This window comes from Anopheles funestus, chromosome 3RL, assembly GCF_943734845.2.
Source record: "Anopheles funestus chromosome 3RL, idAnoFuneDA-416_04, whole genome shotgun sequence".
NCBI classification, from domain to species: domain Eukaryota; kingdom Metazoa; phylum Arthropoda; class Insecta; order Diptera; family Culicidae; genus Anopheles; species Anopheles funestus.
Window position 1 is genome coordinate 62,361,588 of NC_064599.1, and position 10,775 is coordinate 62,372,362.

General features: G+C 43.6%; 5 protein-coding genes across 5 annotated transcripts; 3 read left to right on the top strand and 2 right to left on the bottom strand.

The window, feature by feature from the left end:
* Window positions 1–7: 7 nt before the first annotated feature.
* LOC125767355 (aldo-keto reductase family 1 member B1-like) lies at window positions 8–2,026 on the bottom strand. Its single transcript, XM_049433848.1, has 3 exons — window positions 1,731–2,026; window positions 355–1,190; window positions 8–124 (listed from the first exon to the last, which is right to left on the bottom strand). The coding sequence occupies exons 1-3, from the start codon at window positions 1,803–1,805 to the stop codon at window positions 79–81; spliced, it is 957 nt and encodes a 318-aa protein (XP_049289805.1). The 5' UTR covers window positions 1,806–2,026; the 3' UTR covers window positions 8–78.
* Window positions 2,027–3,357: 1,331 nt separating this feature from the next.
* On the top strand, window positions 3,358–4,558 carry LOC125767354 (aldo-keto reductase family 1 member B1-like). The gene is made up of 3 exons (XM_049433847.1): window positions 3,358–3,492; window positions 3,558–3,700; window positions 3,760–4,558. The coding sequence occupies exons 1-3, from the start codon at window positions 3,415–3,417 to the stop codon at window positions 4,496–4,498; spliced, it is 960 nt and encodes a 319-aa protein (XP_049289804.1). The 5' UTR covers window positions 3,358–3,414; the 3' UTR covers window positions 4,499–4,558.
* A 257-nt stretch (window positions 4,559–4,815) lies between these two features.
* On the top strand, window positions 4,816–6,356 carry LOC125767350 (aldo-keto reductase family 1 member B1-like). The gene is made up of 3 exons (XM_049433843.1): window positions 4,816–5,067; window positions 5,136–5,303; window positions 5,361–6,356. The coding sequence occupies exons 1-3, from the start codon at window positions 4,858–4,860 to the stop codon at window positions 6,057–6,059; spliced, it is 1,077 nt and encodes a 358-aa protein (XP_049289800.1). The 5' UTR covers window positions 4,816–4,857; the 3' UTR covers window positions 6,060–6,356.
* Window positions 6,357–6,458: 102 nt separating this feature from the next.
* Window positions 6,459–7,684, top strand: LOC125767356 (1,5-anhydro-D-fructose reductase-like). Its single transcript, XM_049433850.1, has 3 exons — window positions 6,459–6,569; window positions 6,640–7,332; window positions 7,396–7,684. Exons 1-3 carry the CDS (start codon window positions 6,495–6,497, stop codon window positions 7,582–7,584), a joined length of 957 nt encoding a protein of 318 aa, XP_049289807.1. The 5' UTR covers window positions 6,459–6,494; the 3' UTR covers window positions 7,585–7,684.
* A 642-nt stretch (window positions 7,685–8,326) lies between these two features.
* LOC125767348 (1,5-anhydro-D-fructose reductase-like) lies at window positions 8,327–9,900 on the bottom strand. Its single transcript, XM_049433840.1, has 3 exons — window positions 9,615–9,900; window positions 9,347–9,514; window positions 8,327–9,280 (listed from the first exon to the last, which is right to left on the bottom strand). The coding sequence occupies exons 1-3, from the start codon at window positions 9,687–9,689 to the stop codon at window positions 8,546–8,548; spliced, it is 978 nt and encodes a 325-aa protein (XP_049289797.1). The 5' UTR covers window positions 9,690–9,900; the 3' UTR covers window positions 8,327–8,545.
* Window positions 9,901–10,775: the final 875 nt, after the last annotated feature.

A 10,775-nucleotide genomic window follows, 5' to 3' on the forward strand; every position in this document is an offset into this window, starting at 1 on the left:
CCATACGTTCATGCTTTATATGTTCTTTATTAAAGCATTTAAGCATGTTTTTCGCATGTATGTAAATAATCCAACAATTTAATACTCATCGTTCTCAAATGGATGATGGGGATGTCCAGCAGCACTAAAGGAAATGAGAAGAGAAAATTTAAATAGTAAGAAGGTCAAACGATCACGCTCATTATCAAAACACAATTAAAGACAAAACGGTTACTACCAAAATGAAACTAAATTGCCGATTAATCACACATCATTAGATGGGTTTTTTTTTCTTTTTCAAGATAACCTTACGCCTATGCGTACTGATAAGAAATATGCACAAGAAGTAGGAAAAAAAATCTGTTCCCAACTCACCTCGAGATCGGTACCAAACGTCCATTGCAGTCGAACGTATCGATCAGCGCCACATCGTCCTTGGTCAGCTCGAAATCGAACACCTCAAAGTTGGACGCGATGCGTGACTTCGTTACCGACTTCGGAATAACCACATGACCACGCTGAATCTGGTAGCGGATAAGAATTTGGGCAGGCGTTTTGCTGTACTTTTTCGCCAGTTCGACAATCTTTGAATCCTCCATCAGCTGCGGATCGTCCGGCTTTGCCCAGGGACGGTTCGGTGAACCAAGCGGACTGTAGGCAGTAATTACCATTCCGCGCTCGGTACAGAACGGGGACAGTTTGCTCTGCGTCAGGTACGGATGGCATTCGACCTGGTTGGTTACAGGCTTAATAGTTGCCACCGCTAGAACGCGTTCGACTTGCTTCGCGTTACAGTTGGAAATGCCGATGCTTTTCGTCAAACCGAGCCCGACCAGTTTCTCCATCGCTTTGTACGTATCAACATAATCCACATCGGAGTAAGCCGTTTTACCGTTCGCGTCCTGCGGGAACAGTTCGCCTCCCTCGCGGTATCCCATCGGCCAGTGAATCAGATACAGATCGATATACTCCAGACCGAGGTTCTTCAGCGTTGTTCTACAGGCGCCCTCGACCAGATCCGGGCTGTGGAAAGTGTTCCACAGCTTGCTGGTAATGAAAAGATCCTCACGCTTTACGACTCCCTCGTCGATTTTGGCCTTCACACCTTCGCCCACCTCATGCTCGTTCTGGTACACGTGGGCACAATCGATATGCCGGTAACCGATATCGATGGCATCCTTTACTGCCTGAGCAACCTCGCCAGGAGGAGACTGAAAACATAAAAAAGCAAATATTAATAAAATCAGTTTAAATACTTGCTATCTTGCACACTCAAGGGTTAACGACGAAAGCCGGTCGGTATGTAGTGGTGGAACCGGTATTTTATTTTATTTATACGCATACACCCTGCACGGCCACAAGCAACCGCGAATGTTATGTTGTTTGGCGAGCAATCAAAGTAAGCTGGGAAATAATAATCTATGGCAGGCCTCCTCCAGCTCGCACACTCCACACATTTGCAAAGTCATGGAATGTTCCATTACATGTCCTACCCTCTAAAGAATCTATCACTGAAATGCAAGGGCAGTGGGGATGAACAAAGCGACATGAAGGTAAACATGGAATGAGTTGAATTTCATTAAATAATTGAACAATCGAATCGATAGCAATGCACATCAACAGTCGTTTTCTTCACAGTTGCCATTGATTGTACATATGTAAGCTCAGATTGGATCCGAGCTACACTGTTTGAATTATGTAATTAAGCACTTCCCAGCTGGAAGACACACAATCGGAATCACAATACTTACGCCCCAAGTTCCCAGACCGAGCATGGGCATCTTTTGCCCGTTGTTAAGCGTCACAAATGGAACCTTCGATGCCATGCTGCTGCTCACTCTAAATGCACTTGGTGAATAATTTAACTGATTTGATCTGCTTTTCAACGCAGCTACGTATGGGACCTCCTACGCGTGTCAGCACCGAACGACAATTGAAGCAACCGGCGAACTTCGACGCGAGTTTTATACAGTACAATGCTTATCGCGCGTGCCAGAGATAATGTATGCCTAGCGCGCTCACAACCATCACACACGCGTACAGGGACGCGTTGGTATGGTTTGCGTGTAGATTAAACAATACCCTGTATGTATATTATGCGTGCCATTCGTATCGACTGTCAACAGTCGAATCAATAATTTCGTTCCGCCAAATAGACACCAAACGCACACTGGCGCGCGCGCACGCAAGAACGTCGATACGCACACAAGGTTAGGGATTGAAGAAAAAACACGTTTGCGTAAAATGCGCATAGACGCGACTAGAGCGCGGTTAGAATGGAAGCATAGGAAGGACGTCATCGTTATTGACGAAACAAATTATAAATAAAATATTGTTTCTTTGTACTGTACCGTACCGATCGATTTTTTATTGCCTATTTCCTTCGATTTTCAATACTGTCGGATATTTTTTCCGTATGTGGAACATACAACATGATCTAATAGTTAGATTAAAAGGCAACCTATCTAAGCTGGCCTGAAGAAGCGACATGAAAAACAAGATGTTGCACCTTATCGAAGGGAACGACTTCATTATCTTTTTTTTACCATTTTCGATAAGACACCAACGATCAACCCCTTTGCTACAGATAAGCTAACAACGATCGCTGCATAAGGTGTTATGTTTCAATGCGTTGTGAAATAAGTGTTCTCCATCTGTTTTACTGCTTAACAGAAACTAAAACGATATGCCCAATTTAAAAGTTATATGTACGCAACGGGGTTTTACGTACGTGTTTGTTACAGTTTGAGAAATCTTTGAATGAATTCATTTTTTTTGAAATTCTTTTTGAAAATGGAATTTAGCGCTAAAAGTAGACACAGTGGCGTTACAACCGTTTTAACGCAAATAATTTAAATCGAAGCAGTGCACCACGTGTCGATATTTTTTGCCGCTTTTTAATATGACTGCGCCAGTCGCGTGGATGACATTAATTAAAAATAATTCCCAAATATCTCGATCAAACAGCATGGACGTGTTGTACTTTGAATGGTTGTTTAACTAAAAAGAGAATTAATAAGGTAAAAAATAAAAATTGAATAATTGATACTGATTGATTATTTGTTTAATTTTTGCTAGTTTTGAGCTATTATTATTTCATGCAAAACATTAAATTAAATTCAAAAATTGAAAATGATCGATTTTTATGCTATTATTTCCATAAAAATCGATTGTTTTCAACACACTTTATCCAAGAGCAATCTTCTCTGCGTGAGAGCATGTTGAACTAATCTTCTCTAATCAATACACCGGTAAATGGTGTAAAAACTCCCAATTCTCTCCTAATCTCATGCTCTCCATTGAACGACTATTTTTATATACGAGAACCATACACGCATGCTTTTCCTTTGCAAAGCTGTTCAGTTTGTGTTCAACCAGCGCACACCTAAGCCAAACTTTTCGTGATCATCAAGCATCCACTGACTGATAAGTAAAATGGCTTGCACCGTTGTACCGAATGCCATCTTCAAGAACGGCAACAGCATCCCCATGATCGGATTGGGCACCTGGAACGTAAGCATATTGCGCTGTGAGTTTTATGTACGGAGACATTATGTGTGGTTTTTTGTTGCTTACAGTCTCCCCCGGGACAGGTTGCGCAGGCCGTAAAGGATGCCATTGACGCCGGCTACCGCCACATCGACTGTGCTCATGCATACCAAAACGAGCATGAAGTTGGTGAAGGGATAGCGGCCAAAATTGCTGAAGGTGTCGTGAAGAGGTGTGTAGGGTTGTGATTGCTTCCGTATTCGTATTTATTTCTATCTTAACGCCCAACAGGGAAGATCTCTTCGTGACCAGCAAACTGTGGAACACTTTCCACCGTCCGGATCTGGTCGAGGGTGCCTGTAGAACCACGCTGAAAAATCTTCAACTGGATTATCTCGATCTGTACCTGATTCATTGGCCAGTGGGTTACAAAGAAGGTCCGGAACTGTTCCCAATGGGACCGGATGGGAAAACGTTCATTTTCTCGGAAGCCGATTACGTCGATACGTGGCCCGAGATGGAGAAACTCGCCGATGCAGGTTTGGTGCGAAATATTGGACTTTCCAATTTTAATACCAAACAGATGCAGCGCGTTCTTGACATTGCACGGATCGTTCCGGCGACGAATCAAATCGAGTGCCACCCTTATTTGCATCAGGCGAAAATTACGTCCTACTGTGCAGCGAAAGGTATCATCGTTACGGCGTACAGTCCGCTCGGGTCCCCAGCACGGCCCTGGGTTAAGGCAGACGATCCGGTACTGATGGATGATGCAGCGGTAGGCGAGCTTGCCAAAAAGTATGGCAAAACTACGGCACAAATTTTGATCCGCTACCAAATCCAGCTGGGCCACGTCGTCATACCGAAATCGGTCACGAAGGAACGAATCGTATCGAACTTCGACGTATTTGGCTTTCAGCTGGACGAGGGCGATATGAAACGTTTGGCCGGATTGGAACGCAACGGGCGCATTTGTCCGGAAACGAGCGCATTTGGACATCCGCATCATCCGTTCGAGAAGGAAGAATAGAAATGTAATATTCCTCTCCCGTTCGTGCAGAAATATCTAAATAAAATACGTTTCGCTTCATTCGTTTAATAATGAGTTTATTTTTTACTAACACGTCCTTCAATTGTGCTAAATATAACAGCATTTAGTTGAAGGATAAGTAATGAACAAGAACGCAATAAGCTTTAATTAGTATGCCAGTACTAACAAACGGTCCGATGCAAACAAGAGTTCCCCGATTGTAAGCACTTTGCAAACCTCCAGAAACATCTCAAGATTACGTTCCCGCATTATGCCTATTCATGCTGATAATACATCCCCTACACAGCCTACCAAACCGCATTATACGTATCGTTTGGGGCTGTTCGAATCGGCAGCGGATGTCTTGTGGTTATGTTTCGCTCCCCAAATTCCGCGTGATCTTCAAGTATAAATGCATCCACTTTGCATTGCCAGCGTTTAGTTTGCTGGAACATTTTAATAGAACGGGGGAAAATCGAAACTTCTACAGCAAAATGGTTGTGACCGCTACCCTTGTGACGCTTAATAATGGGCAAAAGATGCCAGTACTTGGACTGGGTACTTATAATGTGAGTGACGTGCGCAAAAAAAGGTTCTAGTGCTGGTTGGTAATAACGTGTTACTTTTCCCATTCTAGCTGAGAGGACAAAATTGTGTCGATGCAGTGAAAACAGCAATTGATGCAGGTTATCGGCACATCGATACTGCCTCGTTGTACCAGAATGAGTCCGAAGTTGGTCAAGCTGTGCGGGAGAAGATCGAGGACGGTACCATTAAGCGGGAGGACATCTTCATTACCACGAAGGTGAGTATTGAATGAACAGTGTTAATGAGTTTTCCTTAAAAATGATCATAATTTCAGCTCTGGAACACGTCGCACGAACCGGCCCAGGTCCGTGAAGCGTTCGATACCTCGCTGACAAAACTCAACCTGGACTATGTGGATCTGTACCTGATGCATACTCCGCTCGGTGCCACGGTGGATGCGAACGGAGAAACCGTACTTACCGAAGTCGACTATGTCACGACATGGAACGCGATGGAGAAGCTGCTCGATACTGGCCGTGTACGTAGCCTGGGTGTGTCCAACTTCAACAGTGAACAGTTGCGCCGGCTCATCGAGCATGGTACGGTCAAACCGGTGACCAATCAGGTCGAGTGTCATGTACGGCTGAATCAGAAAAAACTGATCAAATTCTGCAAAGATCGGGATATCATTGTAACCGCATACAGTCCGCTCGTCCGTCCGAGCACTACCCTCGGTCAGGATGATCCCGCAGCTCCGAAACATGCTTTCGAAGACGAACGTGTCGTTACGATCGCGGAACGTTACAACAAAACACCGGCACAGGTTCTGTTGCGCTATCTGGTTGATATTGGCACTGTGCCAATCCCGAAATCGGGCAACCCGGAACGCATACGGCAGAATTTGGACATTTTCAATTTTGCACTCACACCGGAAGAGGTTGGTACGCTCGATGCTCTTCACACTGGCCAACGGCTGTCGAAAGTCGAATCAGCAGCAGCACATCCATTCTATCCATTTCATGCGGAATTTTAATCGGCACGAACCAATAGGACACAATAAAAGCAAACACACACACTTGTTGCGCTAATGGTGCGGCCGGAAATGAATCTTTATCAGCAGTTCTAGAACAGCAAACAATTAACCACACAAACGAACAATAAATATTTATGATGCACTTTTATTATTTCTCAATGACGTTTGAGTAGTTTGATAAGATGTTTACGATTGTTTATGTAATTTTAAAAAAGTGCGATTTTATTTTTGATTTTATCATGTTATCAAAATTATACTAAATAACGAAAGCTCTAAATAAAAAATGTTAATAAATTTCTCTACATAAAAAGAAGAATTTGAAATTATAAAAACTAAATTCTAAATTATAAATCAACCTCTAGGGGGATTTGACATGCCGGTTGCGTGTTGAACCAGGAAAGAAAGCAATCAGCTGTTTTGGTACAGTCAATCGCAATGTCAAAACAAGTACCGACGGTTCGTCTTAGCAATGGGTATGAAATTCCGGTCCTCGGCTATGGGACATATTTGGTAATAACGGCCCCAAAGTGAGTGTATTCCGTGTGTAACTAAGAAACTTTACCCACGCTTTATTCTACAGGCCCTACAGGGACAGTGTGTGGAGCTGGTAAAGAAAGCCATCGACATCGGTTACCGGCACATCGATACGGCATATCTGTACGAGAATGAGGTCGAAATCGGGCAAGCGGTACGGGACAAGATAACCGAGGGAGTTATCCGGCGCGAAGACATATTCGTAACGACAAAGCTGTGGAACACATTTCACGATCCGCAATATGTCGAGGAAGCTTTCCGGCGTTCGTACGAAATGCTCGACGTTGGGTACATCGATCTGTTCCTGATGCACTCGCCGATGGGATTGAAGTTCTCTGGTTACGAGTACGGCGATATGCAACCGAAGGATGCCGATGGTAATATGCTTTTCTCCGACACAGACTATGTGGAAACGTGGCAGGCTATGGAAAGGTTGGTCACTACCGGGAAGGTGCGCAGCATTGGGTTGTCAAATTTTAACAGTGAACAAATCCAACGCATCCTTGCGGTTGCCACGGTGAAGCCGGTTGTTAATCAGGTGGAAGTGAATCCGGGCTATGATCAGCGTAAGTTGATTGCATTCTGTAAGGAGCATGATATAATCGTGACTGCGTATGCACCGATGGGAAGACCACACCGAACGACGTACGGCAACCGTAACGCTCTGGATGATCCGAAGGTGTTGGAGATAGGGCGAAAGTATGGTAAATCTGGTGGACAGGTTATTCTGCGATATTTGGTAAGAGAAACAGCAAATTCCTCCTCTTTAAGTGTAGGTACAATAATTTGTTTTTCTTTCCAGCTCGATATCGGAACCATTCCAATCCCATACTCAACCAACGATGAACGCATGCGACAGAATATGGATGTATGTGACTTTAAGCTAACTGATGAAGAAGTTGCATATCTTGCCTCTTTTCATTCGGCACGCACAATTCCATTTTTACCGCTCAAGTCCCACCAGCACTATCCGTTCAATATAGAGTTTTAGGAGCTGTGGAAATTGGTGGACAATGACTAGGGAAATAGGTGCAAATAGGTGGCTTGCAATGTTTTTTTTTAAATAAAAAATGGATGAACTGGAAACTGAAGTTGATTGGTTAATCAATTGAAAACTACTTCACATTTCAGCAATATTGTTTATTCACAGCGCACTTGAACTTACCTCTTATCTGTTTGCTTCTAGATAGGTAAGGAATATATTATCAAAATCTGTACGTTTATATAATCATAATTCAGATAAAGCACACAGTACGACACTGATAAAATCGGTGCATCAGTTGCAATTTACAGCTAACCCGGACACGGACCATCGTTTTACTTCGTTGTAAATATTTTCAAGCGCTTTTAATTACCATAAAGAAGATATTCTGTTTTATGATCATTTGTCCACTAAAGTACAACTTTAGTGAGAGCTTTTTAAACAACCAGAACGTGCCAAAACTAGTGTCGCGGAAGCTTTACGGGTTACCGTAATAAACAACCCGATGTGTAAAAGAATATTACGCCTTTTTTCCATTGATCCGATGGTAGAACAGTAATTGCGTAAAGTCATTCAAAAAGCAAAACAAATCAAACTAAACAAATGCATGTCCCTCTCAACAAGCCCCCCCCCCCTGATGATCATTAACGATCGCGCTACCTATGAATGCAACGCTTCGGATGCACTGTTTATGATGATTGCCGGTTTATGATGCTGTCGTTTACAGCAAAAAAGAAAAGAAAACGCCACATTATCTTTACGCTTCATCGCATGGCACACATACACAGATTTATTTGCAAACGATTTACGTGAATACTATTCACGGTGACCTCCGGATCCGAATTGATGGGTGCAGTATTACGAGGAGGGAAACACCGAAGGAAGAGGGTACAACAAACAGGTAGACAAATGTCCACCATCGAGGGAGCAAACAATTCATAGTCGCGTTCCATTCCGTTCCGGCTTACGCTTAGTACTCCAGCTTGAACGGGAAGTACTTGTGTTCGCTGCTGAAATTAAACGGAACGGTACGGCCGCCAGTGTTGAACTCATCCATCACCTTTATCTCCGCCTCGGTCAGCTTAAAGTCAAAGATGTCAATGTTTTGTCTGATGCGTTCCTGCTTGGACGATTTTGGAATCGGTAGCGTACCGAGCTCGATCAAATAGCGTAACACAACCTGACCAGGGCTTTTGCCATACTTCTTCCCAATCGCCACGACCCGCGGATCATCCAGCGCGTGCTTCGGTATGTTGTCGGTGCCCACCACCGGATCGGTCAAGTTCGGTCTTCCCAGTGGACTGTATGCCGTGATGACGATGTCATGCTTACGGCAGAATTCGATCAACTTGCGCTGGTTAATGCCAGGATTGCACTCGACCTGATTGGTTACCGGTTTGATCTCACAGTTGGCCAGCAGACGCGTCATTTGCTCGCTGTTGAAATTCGATACACCGATGCTCTTCACCTTGCCCGACTTGGCCAACTTTTCCATCGCTTTCCACGTATCGAGATAATCGACATCGGAATCGATCGTTTTGCCGTTTGCATCCATCGGCAACAGATCGTTCGCAGTCCAGCCCGAGAACTTCCATCCGGTTGGCCAATGGACTAGGTACAGATCGATGTAATCCAGTCCGAGGTTGTCGAGCGATTTTTGGCACGCTTGTTCCACATGTTCCGGTGCATGAAAGGTGTTCCATACCTAGCGAGGAAACAGTTTATTTAATTAAGCTCGAGCTCATCAGCAGCATTAGTTGGTCACACAAACCTTGGTAACGATGAACACATCCTCGCGCTTGATGATTCCTTCCGCGATTTTTGCACGAACTGCCTGACCGACTTGGTTTTCATTTTGATAGAAGAATGCCGTATCGATATGGCGATAGCCCTCGTCTATTGCCATCTTTACAGCGGCCACCCCTTCTTCCTCCGTCGCCTATACCCGGATGGATGATAAGAAATTTTATTACACGATTTGAAACACAGCTCAGCATCCAGTATTGATTGAAGCCGTTATCTATCTATTGCCAACTTACCATGTACGTGCCAAGCCCCAGTACGGGCATCTCAAGGCCATTGTTAAGGCGAACTGTTGGAACCTTTGGTGCCATTGTAGGAGAATGGAAATCACTTGCGATGAGCAAAAATGTACGCCCGCTGTGATCGGTGAATCGTTTGGAACTAACCGCTTTCGGAAGACGGTGACTACTATCGATTGATGCAGTGCATCGGGTGATGTGTTTGTCTCGGAGAGATAATAGCAACGTAGTATTTTTTACCGCTACGACATGCGTTGTTTGCTGATCATTTGCGGAGGAATTGCACCTGACAGCGTGGGTGATAATCGAATAAATTATCCACTCCATCCTCGCCTAAAGAATGGTGGTGGGAGCAGGTTAACTTTTTTTCTATTTAATAGCAAGAAATTCAAATCCAATTGTAAATTCCTTGGTAACGTTGGTTCAACGTTGATAATGGAAAAATCGCTTAATTTCAGTTTATTATATGGTTTCAAATTTAATTTTTAATAAAAAAAAAACAACAAATCATAACGTATAATTTGATGTCTATAACCACCTTGGCGGAATCTGACAGATGGTTGCCGAGAAAAAAAATCCAAGGCAGATTAGTGTATGTTTACACGAGACGAAATTCCACAATGCAAGCTTTTCAGAAGAAATAAATTGTGCGTAAAATTTATATTTTATGATAAGAATATGTGATTTAAATGATCGAATGAATTTTTTGCTCATTATTTTCATTTTTCTTCTTGGCTTAACAACCTCTAAGGTCGAAATCATACTGGCTCTTGAACGAGTGAGAAAAAGTGAGTACCAAATGAAAAGCGGCTAAAGTCTGAAACACGACCCCCCCCACTCACGGTCTCTCATCTGCGTGTCAATTTTTTGTACAGGGTGGTTCGGAGACTATGCAATGTGGCCTGAATTTGATTTTTTTTACAATTACTATTAAATTGTAAGGAGGTTTTCGCATAGTGAAAAGTGATTTATTCATCGAGGAACCAAGTTCCATACGCTGTTTGTGAAACCGTAAAATTTTCCTCATTTTTGGCCCAACTTTGCCCCATAGCTCCGCCGGTATCCAAGATGTCGCCACACTTTCTTCTGGCCATGGCTAGATGGCACTTGTGGCTAGATTTCGTCCATGCACCACTAATCGCTACCATGTCTGTGGCC

Bases quoted from the DNA above. Each gene is read 5' to 3' on its own strand.
- LOC125767355 (XM_049433848.1), bottom strand. From the start codon at position 1,805: ATGGCATCGAAGGTTCCATTTGTGACGCTTAACAACGGGCAAAAGATG. The intron at 1,191-1,730 runs GTAAGTATTGTG...TTATGTTTTCAG, and splicing joins TCGGTCTGGGAACTTGGGGC to TCTCCTCCTGGCGAGGTTGC. The intron at 125-354 runs GTGAGTTGGGAA...CATTTCCTTTAG, and splicing joins CGTTTGGTACCGATCTCGAG to TGCTGCTGGACATCCCCATC.
- LOC125767354 (XM_049433847.1), top strand. From the start codon at position 3,415: ATGGCTTGCACCGTTGTACCGAATGCCATCTTCAAGAACGGCAACAGC. The intron at 3,493-3,557 runs GTAAGCATATTG...TGTTGCTTACAG, and splicing joins TCGGATTGGGCACCTGGAAC to TCTCCCCCGGGACAGGTTGC. The intron at 3,701-3,759 runs GTGTGTAGGGTT...AACGCCCAACAG, and splicing joins GCTGAAGGTGTCGTGAAGAG to GGAAGATCTCTTCGTGACCA.
- LOC125767350 (XM_049433843.1), top strand. From the start codon at position 4,858: ATGTCTTGTGGTTATGTTTCGCTCCCCAAATTCCGCGTGATCTTCAAG. The intron at 5,068-5,135 runs GTGAGTGACGTG...TTCCCATTCTAG, and splicing joins TTGGACTGGGTACTTATAAT to CTGAGAGGACAAAATTGTGT. The intron at 5,304-5,360 runs GTGAGTATTGAA...TCATAATTTCAG, and splicing joins ACATCTTCATTACCACGAAG to CTCTGGAACACGTCGCACGA.
- LOC125767356 (XM_049433850.1), top strand. From the start codon at position 6,495: ATGTCAAAACAAGTACCGACGGTTCGTCTTAGCAATGGGTATGAAATT. The intron at 6,570-6,639 runs GTAATAACGGCC...TTTATTCTACAG, and splicing joins TCGGCTATGGGACATATTTG to GCCCTACAGGGACAGTGTGT. The intron at 7,333-7,395 runs GTAAGAGAAACA...TTTTCTTTCCAG, and splicing joins AGGTTATTCTGCGATATTTG to CTCGATATCGGAACCATTCC.
- LOC125767348 (XM_049433840.1), bottom strand. From the start codon at position 9,689: ATGGCACCAAAGGTTCCAACAGTTCGCCTTAACAATGGCCTTGAGATG. The intron at 9,515-9,614 runs GTAAGTTGGCAA...ATCCGGGTATAG, and splicing joins TGGGGCTTGGCACGTACATG to GCGACGGAGGAAGAAGGGGT. The intron at 9,281-9,346 runs GTTTGTGTGACC...TTTCCTCGCTAG, and splicing joins ATGTGTTCATCGTTACCAAG to GTATGGAACACCTTTCATGC.